The 14,875-nt window shown below is 41.8% G+C and overlaps 1 protein-coding gene across 1 annotated transcript in view; it reads right to left on the bottom strand.

Moving 5' to 3' along the window:
- SLC35B4 (solute carrier family 35 member B4) overlaps positions 1 to 11,427 on the bottom strand; it is a 32,633-nt gene extending 21,206 nt beyond the window's left edge. Inside the window, exon 1 of the mRNA XM_072652705.1 lies at positions 11,139 to 11,427. Coding sequence (XP_072508806.1) covers positions 11,139 to 11,215 — 77 coding nt within the window. The 5' untranslated portion in view covers positions 11,216 to 11,427. The remainder of the gene's footprint in view (positions 1 to 11,138) is intronic.
- Between the last annotated feature and the right edge of the window lie 3,448 nt (positions 11,428 to 14,875).

Raw genomic sequence — 14,875 nt, 5'->3', positions numbered from 1 at the left:
CATTTGCAATCTGGCTTCTAACTTTATCATTCCACCAAAACTGCTCCCTAAAATGTTACCAATGATCTCTTAGTTGCCAAATCCAAAGGCCTTTTCTCAATCATCATTCCCTGTGATCTTTCCACAGCCCCTGACACTGCTGATCACTCTCTCCTCAATGCTCTCTCTTCTCTTTATGTTTTGGGACACCACTTCTCCTAGTTTTCTTCCTATCTATCTGGCCATTTTTTCTCTGTCTCTTTTGCCGAATCGTCCTCGAAATCACACCCTCTAATCATAGCTTACCTCAGGGTTCTGAGGGGGACAATTCCCTCTATATTACTTCACTTGGTAACCTCATTAGCTCCCACAGATTTAATTACCATCTCTATGCTAACGGTTCTCAGATCTACCTTTCTTGTTCCAATCTCTCTGCTGACCTCCAATCTCACATCACCAAATGCCTTTCAGGCATATGAGATGGCTGTCAGGTAGACATCTTAAACTCAATATGTCCAAAACAGAACTCAGAATCTTTTCCTAAAAGCCTCCCTTTCCTCCTACCTTCCCTATTGCTACAGAGGGCAAAGCTATCTTCCCAGTTCCTCAGGCTCACAACCTAGGAGTCATATTGGATTATGGATTTCTGTCTCTCATACACCACTACCCCCCCAGAATCCAACCTGTTGTCAAGGCCTGTCTATCTCACTTGCAACATCTCTCAAACATCCTCCCTTTTTTCCTCTGACTCTGCCACCACTCTAGTACAGGCCCTCATTATCTCACACTTGGATTACTGCAATAGCCTGCTGGTGGGGCTGCTACCTCAAGTTTTTCCCCACCCCAATCCATCTTCCAATCTAGTCACTAAAGTGATTTTCCTAAAGCTCAGGTCCAATCATGTCACTCCACCCTATTCATTAATTTGCCTTCCTACTGTATCCAAGATCAAATACAAAATGCTCTATTTGACATTCAATGCCCTTCATAACCTAGTCCCTGCCTACTTTTCCAGTCCTTACACCTTACTCTCCAACACATACTATTTGATTCAGTGACCCTGCCCTCCTGGCAGTTACATAAACAAGACATTTCATCTCTCAGTTCTGAGCATTTTCTCTGGTTGCTTCCCATGTCTATAATGCTCTCTTCTCTGCTTTGAGTACTGACCTCCCTGGTTTCCTTTACAGCCCAACAAAAATCCTGTCTTCTACTGGAAGCTTTCCCCAACCCCTCTTAATCCTCTGATGATTATTTCTCTTTATCATATATGTCAGATTGCTTTATATACATTTGTTTGCATGTCTCTCCTTTAGATTGTAATCTTGAGGGTGTGGGGCTGTCATGCCTCTTTGTAGTAGGCACTTACTGTTCAATGATTGGTTGGAAAGGGGATCAAACTATTACTGTAACCTAAATGAACAGCCTATGAATGGCTGGCCAATAAAAACTTTGTTTCCTATACTAGTTTCCTATACTGGCACATCTGCTTCTCTGATAAATCTCTTAAAAAGTTCATTAGAGAACTGGACAAGCAAGTTTCAATGCCTGCTGCAGTTGTCAGGATGCTATTTATCAGGTGGCAATCCATTTCTGGTTCCTCTATGTGAGAATTTTGTTAGAACTGCTGTCAAAACACAGTTTGGGTAAAGGCGTTTATTGGAGAATTTACTTCTTTTTCATTTTTAATTCCTATGCCCCAGAAACCCAGCTCTGGGTTACATGGACCAAGGTGAAACATGGGGATTCTTACAAAGCACTCTTTTTTTATGCTTCCACCCAGAATTCCCTGGAGAATGCTCATTTTACTACCACACAGGTTTTCTTTGGGAACACTGGAATACAGCTTGTGCCTTGGTTTCTACATAAAAGGTGAAACCTTCTATGCAAACAGAAAGAATAATTCTATGTGTACAACACAAAGGACTTACACTCTATCCCACAAATATTCAAGACAACTCTCCTTTCTTCCAAAGAATCCCACCTTCTCACAGTCTTAGCATTACCCTGTGGTTTCCTGAGGCTTCCCTAAAAGGGAAAGGTACTTGGGGTTACCTATATGGCAATCCTTCATCCTCTAGTTGATCCCATCTCCCCCCATATGCCTATACTCAATACTTTCAATACTCCATACTCAGGCTCCTGTAGTCAAGTGGGGTAGCTAAAGAGTCAACTCCTTTACATAAGACCAGCACAATCCAAATAACTCATAATAGTAGTGGAGGGGAAGGTCCAGACTGTTCTTCTGTATAGTAGATTTTCCTTGACTATACCTTCTTGGTCTCAGAACTCCTAAATTTGACCTGGGAACTTGTGTATTCTCTAGAACTCTCCTCTTTCAAGAAGGCTGAGTCCATGAATTTTGGCCATGCTACCACTGCCCCTAGCTGCATCCATCTCTTGGGTGACATATTTCACTCTTCTTCTGGGCCTACACAATTTCCTCTCCACAGATTTCATTCCCACCCCACTACTGCCTATCTGTAGCTTTCATCTCTGAGGCTGAGAGGTTTCTTGGGGAGCACTGCATGGATACTCAAATCTAAGAATTCAAATTCATTCCCTGTGTACAGTCCCATTCTCAGTTCTGGTCTTCTTCTATGCTCAATTATGATTTGTGTAACTGTTTTCTATTTTTTTAAGCTATCCTAAGAGTTTGGCTCAAATCTACAATGGACAATATTTAATTATTTTTATATTTATTTATTATATTATATAATTTTTATAGATTATATTAAATATATATCTGTGTATGTTATATATTACATTCTATTTAATTATTCCCAAATAACATAATTCATTCTCAGTGGTGCTCCCTATAAACAAATCCATCCTCCTAATGATGTCCACACATCAAAAAGGCATAATCAGAATTCCAAAGTTGGTATCTGTGGGGATATACAAACCTTCCAAAGGGAAACATCTTCAAAATCAGAATAAAGGCTTCATCTTTTAACTTTGTTAGGTTATCCTGGTCATACCTTTTCCACTGCTCTGTCTCACGATCACTGTTTCTATTATATCTATGAACATAGTATTTTTTATATCCTCTTGCCCAGCCCTCTGTATTATCATTATATAAATTATGAGACCAGAGTGAGACAGATCTAATAGGGCATCAATTCATGTAAAGAACACAGCCCATAAATGCAGGCAACTGGTGGGTGCAGCAATCATGATATGAAGCTCAAACAATGAACAGGAGGAGCCTGCTCTATCATCGTCTCCACAAAAGAAATGGAAGATCTACTGTGCCCAACAAAAGCCTGCCACTGCCATTCTCAAAGGTGCACCAAAGAACCTCACCCCCTGGAAACCACTCAATCATTGCTCAGATTTTGTTACAGATGCACTAGAATATAATATGTGCAATGAGAGGAAGTGACCAGTTTTATGTTATAAGTAAAATTATATAATTGATGTGATTGAATATTGTAAAATGTAATGAAAATGTGAGATCTGGATAATTCATATGCTCAAGTTAAAAGGTGGCTAGGCCATGAAGGGGAGGAGACTTTTCAAAAAGATTTTAGTTATATTATTTTATTAAGGGGGATACACACACACACACACACACAAATAAGGGTGGGAAACTAATGAAGAATTTTTGTCTTAGTCAATGGTTCTTTGAACACTTCAAAAAAGAAATGTGGCAGTCATTCAAGAATCTGAAAGATGAGTTAGGATGCTTGTAGCATGGACAGAGATATACTTTGCTTTAAGCAAATATGATAAATGAAGAGCAGGATTTAAAAATAAAGTTTATGCAAATGGTATTAATTCTTGACTTGATAAAAGAACGTTTTATTTTATAAAATAATATCCCTAAGATTATTTTATGTATCAAGTTTCCTGAGTACATTTAATATATGAGTCTGCTTACAAAAATTCTCTTTATGGGGTTTACACAGAAAGCATTATGGTTCAGGTTGGGTGTTGAACTAGATGATTTCTGAGGTCCCTCCTAACTTAAAAATAAAAAAAAAGACATACTTGTATTTAGCATTGTTAATTTATTTAAAAATATTTTTAAAAAATAATTTTTTAGATCTTTTGCTTTCATATAACCTACATTTCTTACTATGTTCCCTCTTCTATCCTCTCCCAGAGATCAATCCTTTATAATAAAAAGAGAAAGAAAAAACTTACACAATACAATGTATCAAGGAAGTTTGATATTATATAGCATTCCACATCCATGGTCCCCCATCTCTGCAGAAAGGGAGCTGAATTGTCTTTTCATATCTTTTCTTTGGGCCAAATTTGGACATTAAAATTTCACAGCATTGCCTCTTTTGTCATTATTCTTTCCTCTAACACTGTTGTAGTCACTGTACATATTGTTTTCCTGGTTCTATTTATTTCATTTTTCATCAGTTCACATAAGTCTTTCGGTCCTTCTCTGCAGTCATTATATCTTACAGCACAGTAACACTTTACAGTAACCATTACATTCACTACCATAATGCATTTAACCATTGCCCAATTGATAGGGATCTATTTTGTTTTCAATTCTTTGCTAGTACAAAAACAGGCTGCTATAAGTACTCTGGTGAATATGAGGCCTTTCTTTGTTCACTGACCTCCTTGGGGTATATGTGCCGATAACAGAATCTTTGGGTAAAAGAAAATAGACATTTTAGTTATTTTCTTTGCATAAAAATTTTGAATTCCAAAGAGCACAAGGTGATTTATCGAGATCTATGCCTTGTGAGTGGTAACCCAATTCCCTTTCCCTTACATGCCAATGTTTTTCTAGATTCTATTCCTCAGTAAGAACTACTAAAATAATTTTTAAAATTCATTAAAAAATTTCCAAACAAATCTATATCGATTAGTTTCGCTAGAAAGGTACCCAAACAGACATAAAATACGGGAAGTTCAAATACTTGAGAAAATGAGGATTTCGTTAGAACTCAAAAGTTTCAGTTCTTATATTTCTTATTTTAGTTTGAGAAAAAGTCCTTATCTGATTTACCCTTAATGTCCTTGGTTCTAAGTTACCCAGAAGAATGAATTTAAATCCCTGAGTACCACCAAATCCAATTCCTGGTTAGCAGTGAAATAGAAACATAATCTAGTTACTGCCAGAGGTAACAAAAACTTTAGAGCTGGAGGGGGTGTTAGAGAACCCTTTCCTAAGGTTTCTTCACCTTTTGTGTGTGTCAGACTCCTCTGACATTCTGATGAAGGTTATGGATCTCTTTTTTTGGATCTCTTTTCAAAATAATGTTTTTAAACGCATAAAATATAAAGTAAACCAATCACATTGAAATAAAGATGTGATTTTTTTTCCTGTACAAATTCACAGACTCCCTGAAATCTATCCATTGACTCTTTAGAAGTCCATGGACCTAAGGTTAAGAACCCCTGATCTAATCCAAGTCTCCTTCATTTTCTATCATTACTTCCTACAGCAGCTATAAAGCCTACTCTAGTAGAATGGTAACTGGTACGAACTCAACCAAGTCTACCTTCAAATGTCACCTCCTCTGTGATCCACACTCCTAAGCCAGAAATGACCTCTCTCCTCTGGGGTTTTCTGCACTTATCTGCAACTATCCTATAATCAATGAAGTCTTGTTTTCTTATTGTTTAATATGTATATGACTTGTCTCCTAATTAGGCTGTGAATGCCTTGTAGGAGTTATGCAGGATACATGTTATATAACTTTGCTTACCCTATTCTCCCAACATTAGTGCATCAAGTACTTAGGCACATGGTGGTACTCAAATAAGTGATGAGTTATATGATCCAAAGGTCTCTCTTTAATATGAAGTGAAAGGTTTCACTCAGGCTGTTTTACATAAGGGAAATGGACCAAAGAAACAGATAAAGGGCAAAAAAGGAGGAAAAACTGACAAAGAATTTTAATCATAGTCCATGAACATTTCTTTTTAAATATTCATAGAATTGCTTTATGTTTACTATATAATAGTGAGAATCTGGTTCCTTGGACAAAGTATATAGTAATCTGAACTAGCATCATCAACGCAACTAAACAGAACACCTACTCTGCACACTACACTATGCTAAACATCACGGGCATATGAAAGGAGTATGTGGCTAAGTGCCTAACCTCAAAGAGCTTATAATTTGATTGGGAAGAATAAATCTGTGGATACAAATACTCAGAATGGTCTATCCATCAGTTTGCACTGAAGATGCCAGAACTAAGTTTGTCAAAGTCCATATGTGTTCGTTTTTGTTGTATGTTTGGTTGGGTTTTTTTTAATGGTGTACAGTGCTATTTGTGAGGAAAGTCCTTCTAAGAATGCAAGTTATTTTTGCTTTACTATTTAAAGAGTCTTAGTGCCTTCTCCCTTTTGTGGCTTACACTATATCAGAGAGGCACACAGGACTCAGGGACCCTAAAGCAGGCTCTACCCACCATATCTTGCTGCCTCTCAAAGCTTAGAGGGATAACAAAAGAAAAAAAGAAAAACCTCTAAAAAAAACTCTATAAAAGAAAGAAGCCTCTTATTTATTTAAAAAAATGGCCAAAATAACGAAAAATAAACTAAACAGGACAGAAAATAGCAGTGAGGTACAGAGTATGACAACCCTCATGCTAGGGGACATGAAATAAGATATGGCTAGTAGTGAAGAAGGTGATCATAGATGCCGAGTCTTCTGTGGGAAGCCGGGAATCTCTAAGTTTGAGAAGATGGAAAGAGTGTGAGAGAAAGCTAAAAGATGAAAGGAAATTTGTTAATAATAAAATGGAGTTTCTTAAGGACCCAATGAAAGAGAAAAACAGCTACATGAGGATTCAGGAGGAGAAGTGTACTTAGATGGGACTACAGGCATGGGAGTAATGTGGAACTAGGAGTTTTAGCTTCCATAGACTATAGCTCTTAATCAAAGGGAAGTGGTGGAAGTTTGCTGGTCAAGGCAAGTACCAATTGACTGTAGCTCTCACTCTTCTCAAGAGTCCTGGGAAGACAGAAGATGATGTCACTCTGCTAGGCTGGATGAGATACTGAAATGTATCACATACACTATTGCTAGTTATATTGAATAGAGCTCTACTCTAATGTGTCACTCCCATTGGAGCAGTACAGAGAAGACCCTGGTTTAAAGACATATACATGAAAGCTCTGGCATATCTCCACAAGCTAGAAACCCTTTATGTAGACAACTTAAAACTACATATTTATTGTGAGGATTAGCCCAGCTAAGTCTAGAGAGGCATCAACAAGTTACCAGGTGACAAATTTTTAAAGCTTCTGCAACTCATGAAAAGCATCCATTAAACTGCAGAAAATTAAAAGACTGGCAATCATTTTCTCCAAGATTTTATATCTCTAAGCAAATCTCTGCTATTTCAGTTTCTTTCCTCAAGAATAGAAGGAAGTCATCGAGGTATAAGCGTTTAGATATTCTTCAACAGCACTGGAACTTCCAGGGGCTTCAGAGATTAATATCCTTATGTCACAGATGAAAAAAAGTCCCAAAGAGGTCAAATGACTTATTCTAGCTAGAATAAGATCCTAAGTTTCCTGGCATTCAGACTAAGATTCTTACCACAACAAATGGTTCCTACTCAATATTATTTAAAACTTGATGTTACTTAGTATTATTTTTTAAAAATCCAGAATAACAAAGAGACAAAATTTGAGCATGCTAATTCACTTTATAAAAGACACCAGCATAAGGGAAAAAAAAAACACACAGTGTAGTGGATAGAAAATCTCTCTCACTTAATCTCTCGGCAATCAGGAAACTTTCCAAAACCTTAAATTGCAAGTCAGGTGCAATGGGTATGGATACCAAGTGTCCAACAAACAGCCTAAAATACAGCCAGAATCAGATCAAAATGTAAATATTTTTTAAAAGTTTTTTAAACAGTTAAAAAATGTAAATATTTAACAAAATAAATTGCTGATTGGTTTTGTCTTTCATTCTCAAACAGGATCAAAATGACATCACTATGTTGGAGTCAAGATTCAGTGTGTCTGTGGCTGATCAGATCAACATGAGCTCAGAAGGCTCTACCACAGGTTGGAAACTGACCACATATAAATGTCTGCACAAGTTCTTTTGAGCTATTAAAATTCTGCTTTACTCACAGAGTAAAGCAGGCTTGCCATGCTGGGCATCCATTACCAACAAAATAAACAGGAATACGGTACAATACAGATAATGTTAATTTTTGATTTTCTAAGTCAGTATTCTGGCTTCAGGGATTCTAATGTAACATTCAGTGACCTCATTTCTATTTGAGTTTGACACCTCTGTCCTATACCAATGAAACTGGAGATCTTGACAAAAATAGTCACCTTAGTACGTGTAAATTCATTTGATTTATAAAGTTAAATTTACATACAACCTTTCAAGAACCTGTCAAATGTGCCCATAAGGTACTCTTTAAGTTTCTAAACTGATTGCATAGTCTAACATTATACAATCCTTTAATTCCAACTAATAGCATACTCAGGACTGATTCTCCACACATCTACATATTGTCCCTCTCATGGCTGATGAGACTATACTGGTCTTTTTGCTAATTTACACTTTGATCTGCCTCTCAGGTATTACAGAGATTAAAGAGCCCAATATTTTTCTTTCCAAGACTCTTATCGCCATCCTAGGATTATGAATAATTAGTAATATACTCTCAACATTTTGCTTATAACTAACTTCTAGAGAGTTGGAACAACATAAAAACTCCACTGAATCTACTTGGGGTAGACCACTTATTTCAGTAATGACCCTATCAAAGCAGCAGGACAGCCAAAGGAATTTTTAGGATGAACAAGGAAAGGTACTAAAATCTCTGACCAATATATGCTCAAGAGGTGGCTGTGGAGGGCCATGGACTACTGGGAAACAAGCTAATCCTCATTGTGAAAATCTATTCACAGGCTTCACTGCCAAAAGGGTCCACCATACACACAAAAGCTAAATATTCCTGTATTAGATGATCCCTAAAGTCCAAATACAAGGGTCCAAAGACTGGAATTGGAGTCAAAGATGAAGGACAAGACCTGTGACTTCTTTGAGAGCAGAGCTTCTTAGGTAAGAAAATTCCCTCTAATTTAGAGAGTTGCCTAGAGCACTGAAAAGCCAAGTGATTTCCTCAGTGTCCCAGAGTCAGAGCAGGACTTGAACCCAGATCTTTGTGGCTACCAAGCCACACTTATCCACTCCCTCATATTTTCCTCTCTCAGTCAAAGAAACTATTCAAATCTCTGCTCTAACACCCTCACCTTCCTATCTTTTCATTCTTATTCTGACTCACCTCCACACACTATATAACCCAACTACGCTGGCCTACTCGCTATTACTCCAACAGCACATTCCAATCTCCCACCTCCATGTCTTTGCACCAGTTGTCCTTCATAACAGGAATATTCTTGCTAATCTCCAGCTTCTGGTTACCCTGGCTTCCTTTAAGATTCAGCTCAAGTTCTACATTTGGTAGGTGCGCCATTACTTTCTATGTACTTTGTGTATGTACAGTTACTTGCATGCTGCTTCTCTCATTAAAACACACACTCTTTAAGGTAGGATTCCTGGTTTTGCCTTTCTTTGAATACCAAGTGATTAGGGTGATTGACACCGGACACCGCACACAGAAAGTTCTCAATAAACGCTTTCCGACTTAACTCACTATCTCTGACCTAGATAGAATACATCACTCAAAGTCTCCGGGCCTCAGCTTTCACATCTGGTAAAGTGAAGGCTAGATGGCCTCTGAGGCCCCTTACAAGCTCTAAAAGGAGGCCTCTAGATTCCGGGGGCGTCTCCCCACCTGCGAAATGAGCTTGGTCAAGCTAGGCGGGGTAGCGGCCAGTGTGCTTGGAGGGGGTAACGTCCGCTGGGCTCGAGGGGCCTTTGGCCGCAACGGGCAGGTCACTTCGTCTGGCCCAGCCTCAGTGTCCTCATCTGTGTCGTGAGACTCCAACGGGAGGAACTAGTGCTAAAGGCTTTGCAAAGCTTGGCGCCCTGCAGGGGTGCCTTGGGTGCTGTGGCATGGAGGTAGTGATGGCCTCCGGGGGTGCTGTGCCCGAGGCCGCGGGGCAGAGAGCCGAGGAAAGCCTCCCTGCCTCTCAAAGGTGACCCATAGTCCCTCTCCTCCCCTCTCCCCAGGGTCCCCCCCTCCCTCGGTTCCCTCCGGGGCCCCCTTCCCTCTTGCCCCCCCTCCCCTCTGCTCCCCCTGCCCTCTTGCTCCCCCTCCTCTCTCCTCCCCCTCCCTCTTGCTCCCCTCTCCCCTCTTGCCCCCTCCTCCCCTCCTGCTCCCTCCTGCCCTCCTGCCCTACTGCTCTCCTGCTCCCCCTGCCCTCCTGCTCCCCCTCCTCTCTCCTCCCCCTCCCTCTTGCTCCCCTCTCCCCTCTTGCTCCCCCTCCCCTCTTGCCCTTCTCCCCTCTGCTCCCCCTGCCCTCTTGCTCCCCCTCCTCTCTCCTCCCCCTCCCTCTTGCTCCCCTCTCCCCTCTTGCTCCCCCTCCCCTCTTGCCCTTCTCCCCTCTGCTCCCCCTGCCCTCTTGCTCCCCCTCCCTCTTGCTCCCCTCTCGCTCCCCTCTCCCTTCTTGCTCCCCCCTCCCCTCTTGCTCCCCTCTCCTTCCCCCTCCCCTCTCGCTCCCCCCTCCCTTCTCGCTCCCCCCTGCCCTCTTTCTCCCTTCTCCCCTCTAGCTCCTCCTCCCCTCTAGCTCCCTCTCCTCCCCTCTTGCTCCCTCCTGCCCTCCTGCTCTCCTGCTCCCCCTCCCCTCTTGCTCCCTCCTCCCCTCTTGCTCCCCCCTCCCCTCTTGCCCCCTCCTCCCCTCCTGCTCCCTCCTGCCCTCCTGCTCTCCTGCTCCCCCTCCCTCTTGCTCCCCCCTCCCCTCTCCTCCCCCTCCCTCTTGCTCCCCCCTCCCCTCTTGCTCCCCCTCCTCTCTCCTCCCCCTCCCTCTTGCTCCCCCCTCCCCTCTTGCTCCCCTCTCCCCTCTCCTCCCCCTCCCTCTTGCTCCCCCCTCCCCTCTTGCTCCCCTCTCCCCTCTCCTCCCCCTCCCTCTTGCTCCCCCCTCCCCTCTCGCTCCCCCCTCCACTCACGCTCCCTCCTCCCCTGCTCCCCGTCCCCCCGCCCGTCCGAGCCCCAGGCTAACGGCCGGCTGGGGGCGCGCCTCCTCGCCCCGGGGTGCCCAGGCCGCGCCCATCAGCCTCGGGGGAGGTCTCTTACCTGGCCAGGAGCTCCAGGAAGATCACGTTACTGCAGCAGCCGGCGAACACCAGGCCAACGGCGCAGGCCTGGTGCATGGTGGCTCCGGGGTGGAACTGAGGGTGGCTGGAGAGGGCCGCCTAAGCCGCTGTCCCAGGGCGCCGGGCTGCTCCGTCCACCTCAGCCAAGAACATCGCCTCTGGGGGCTCCGGGGGCAGCGCCGGCTTCCCACTCCTCCCGAGGAGCTGTAGTTTCCAGGTTATCCAGTGCCCATTCAGAAGAGGGGGCTCGCCGGTAGGGGCGGGACTACAGCTCCCAGAATGCCGAGCGCCTCACGTGGCGAGGCCGCCTGGGCCCGTGATCTTCTGCGAGAGCTGCGCTTGCTGGGATTTGAAGTCCCATCGCTGTCACTCCGGGGGCTTTGCAGGCGGAAAACTGACCAGGGTTCCGTGATCGGACTCCCTTGTGGATTGCTAAGAAAAATCACCCACAAAGCTCTGGCCACTTAGGAGCTGTTGTTGCAGCCCAGAAGCTCACGCCAACAAATATTTATTAAGCGCCTACTGTGTCCCAGGCACTAGAGTCAAACTAGCAGTTTTTCCAGGAATTTAATAATAGTTCCCACTCATTCTTGCTTAAAAACAGTCCTGTGGGGTGATGGGTAAATGAAAATATCATTCCCCATTTTACAAACAAACTAAAATCTGGAAAAGAATGTACCGGGTCAAAGGTCCCACAACTAATGAGTGTCCAGGCTGGGATTAAAATTCAGTTCTTAGGACTCCAAATGTCCCACTTTCCATTATACAGTGAAAAGAGTGGATTACCGTTATGGATCTCTTTAGAGAAGAATTGCGTTAGGTTTCTTTCAAGCTATGTAGAAAACTATATAAGTTCTTGAGAAAAGACAGGACAGCTTTTAAATCTATTGCAAATGAAAATTCGGCAATAAGATTAAACAATATTTGTAGTGTGATTTTAGTGATTTCTATAGAAAAAATTTAGCTGAATTGTGTGCTGAATGCTTTGAGCATCTATTATCCTCGGCTGTAAAATGAGAAGGTTCGAGAAGATATCTTTTAAGGTCCATTTCAGCTCCAAATCTATCATCTTTTCCTCTTTATGCGATGTTCGGTAAAACCCTTTGGAGTAGTGCAGAAAAGTGCTTCAGTCAGAAGCCCTGTGTACTAATAATGCCTCTGCTGGCTCTGTGTAATGGGAATGACCTAATTCATGTTTTTGTTTTGAGGATCAAATGAGTTCAGCTCCTAAACCTTAAAGCATTACATACCCATTTGCTGTTACTACGTTAAGTGTTTTAAGACGAGAAAATTAAAAAAAAAATTCAACCTTTTTTGATATTCATCGTGTACATTTTTGGTGTAATTGGATTCAGAGATTTAGGCATCCCTATTCATTGTGTATACTGTCAGCATAACTGGAATCAGAGTTTTAGTTAGGCATCCCACCCGGGCCAGTCCCAATTCAACCCCACTCACTTGAGAGCACAGTGCTGTCACGCACCCAGCTGGTTCCATAGGCTCAGAGTGTGACCACTGTGGCAGGAACCTGATCTTCCAGGAGCTCGTAGTCAGGTGAATGACCTAGAGTTCAGGCCAGGACAAATGAGGGGGAGGAATTTCTGTGAGGCAGGTAAACTTCTTGCCAAATGGACCTTAATACTTGTGTCAGTTGATCGAGACACTTCTATCTCGTGGACAATACTGAAGATACAATGATTAATTCTCTCGCTTGATCTTTTTTCCCTCATTTTCCTCATTGGTCATGAAAAAACCTTCTATCATTTTATTGCCTCTGCACAGATTAAGTAGATTACATTTGATTTGTATTAGTTTGGGACTGGTAACTTGCTGATGAGATTTTTGTAGATACCTTTATCTCACCAGCAGCTCATTTATCAATCCTCTTATAGTTTGATTTATGTTAAAGATGGCTAATGGAATTCATTTTAGGATGGTTCTCCTTAGTTTCCTTTTCAAAAGGTGCCATCATCTGACCTTGTTTGCCCTCAGAATTTGGGGATCTTATTTGGGACTTGCTGAACACCACACACCAACTGTAACAGAATTTCTGACTACTGTGAGCATATATAGTAAAAACATGTCTAGGGCACATGAACAACTTACAACATAGACAAGGCAGGACCATAATCAATGTGTTGTGGTAATGCCATCACACTGGTCCCATTGAACCTACTCTCTATTTGTTCTATAATCTCTGCCAGTTAACTGAGACCAGCAGGTGGACAGTGATTGTCCGATCTTATGGCTGCCTTCCATATAACAGTTTCTGAGTATAGTTATCCCTTCTACATTTTAAATTTCCCCTTCACAGTTTTGATATATCACAGGTTGGCATAAGAAACTAAATGAGAAATTTTTTTGAGTTTTGCAGAAGCCACAGAAGACACTCAAAGGCCAGCAATGACATAGGAAAAGTTTAGAAACTCAGAAAAGCAAAAAATGTATCTGGAGTATTGTATAGTATCAACTGTTTTATCTTTTAATACCATAACAATTCAGACTTCTCTGCTACAAATGGAAGGCCAAAAAATTTTATGCATATTTTCCAGATTGAGGAGGCACCATTCCCCTAACCCCTGCACAGTGGAGAACTGTGCCTGTTCTCCATCTCCATCCTTGTCTTTGGGGATATAGTGGTAGACTAACAACTCTTGAGTAAGTAATACCCTGCTATGATCCACCAAACTCAGCTAAGGGCCAAATGTCAGGCAGAGTGTCCCAGGCTAAGTGCCTTATAGGATAGTACCTTGTATACAGAGGGGAGTCAATAAATTCTTGTTGGATTGAATCTGAGTACATAGATATACAGGTACTCTCTTGCATACATCTTCACATAATCCTCACTTGTGTGACCTAATCAAGTTTCTGGGTCTTGATTTTTTAATTTGTAAAAGAATTAGATTATATATATATATATATATATATATATATATATATATATATATAGATAGATAGATAGATAGATAGATAGATAGGTGTATATACATATGTCTATGTATGTATATATAAGCAAATGGTATGGTTGTTGTCCTTCGTTCTCAAAGAGGACCAAAATGACATCACCATGATAAACTCAAGTTTCAGCGTGTCTGACTGTAGCTGATCAGACCAATACAAGCTCAGAATGCTCTACCACAGATTGGGCATAGTCCATGTGAACATTTGGGGTGGATACTCCAAGTTTGCACATCCTGTGTTTACTTTGTGCTGTCTCAATTCTGCTTTGCTTGTAGAGCACAGCACCTTTTCTGATGTGGGCACACCAAGCAGAGCGATCCTGTGCCAGTGTCTCCCATGTTGCACAGTCAAATACAAAGTTCTTGAGACAGACCATGAGAGTGTCTTTGTAGCATTTCTTCTGGCCACCATGTGATCGCCTGCCCCATGTGAGTTCTCCATAAAATAGTCTTTTTGTCAAGTGTGCATTTTGCATTTGAACAACGTGACCAGCTCTTTGGAGTTGCACTCTCTGAAGCATAGTTTGAATGCTTGGCAGTTCAGCTCGAGCAAGGTAAATGTATGTACATATATACATACATACATGTATATGTCATCTGTCTTTCTATCTGTCCATATCTTCAAAGTGGATATCCCATAGACATCTTATACTCAATATATCCAAAACTGAACTCATTATCTTTCTTTCAAAACCCTCTCCTCATCCTTATTTCCTGTAGAAGCAAGCACCCTGACACACATTCAGAATGACCTGCT

Source organism: Notamacropus eugenii, chromosome 3 (assembly GCF_028372415.1).
Source record: "Notamacropus eugenii isolate mMacEug1 chromosome 3, mMacEug1.pri_v2, whole genome shotgun sequence".
In the NCBI taxonomy this organism is placed as follows: Eukaryota; Metazoa; Chordata; class Mammalia; order Diprotodontia; family Macropodidae; genus Notamacropus; species Notamacropus eugenii.
Note: the sequence above shows the minus strand (reverse complement) of the source record. Positions and strands in the feature narration are given on the sequence as shown.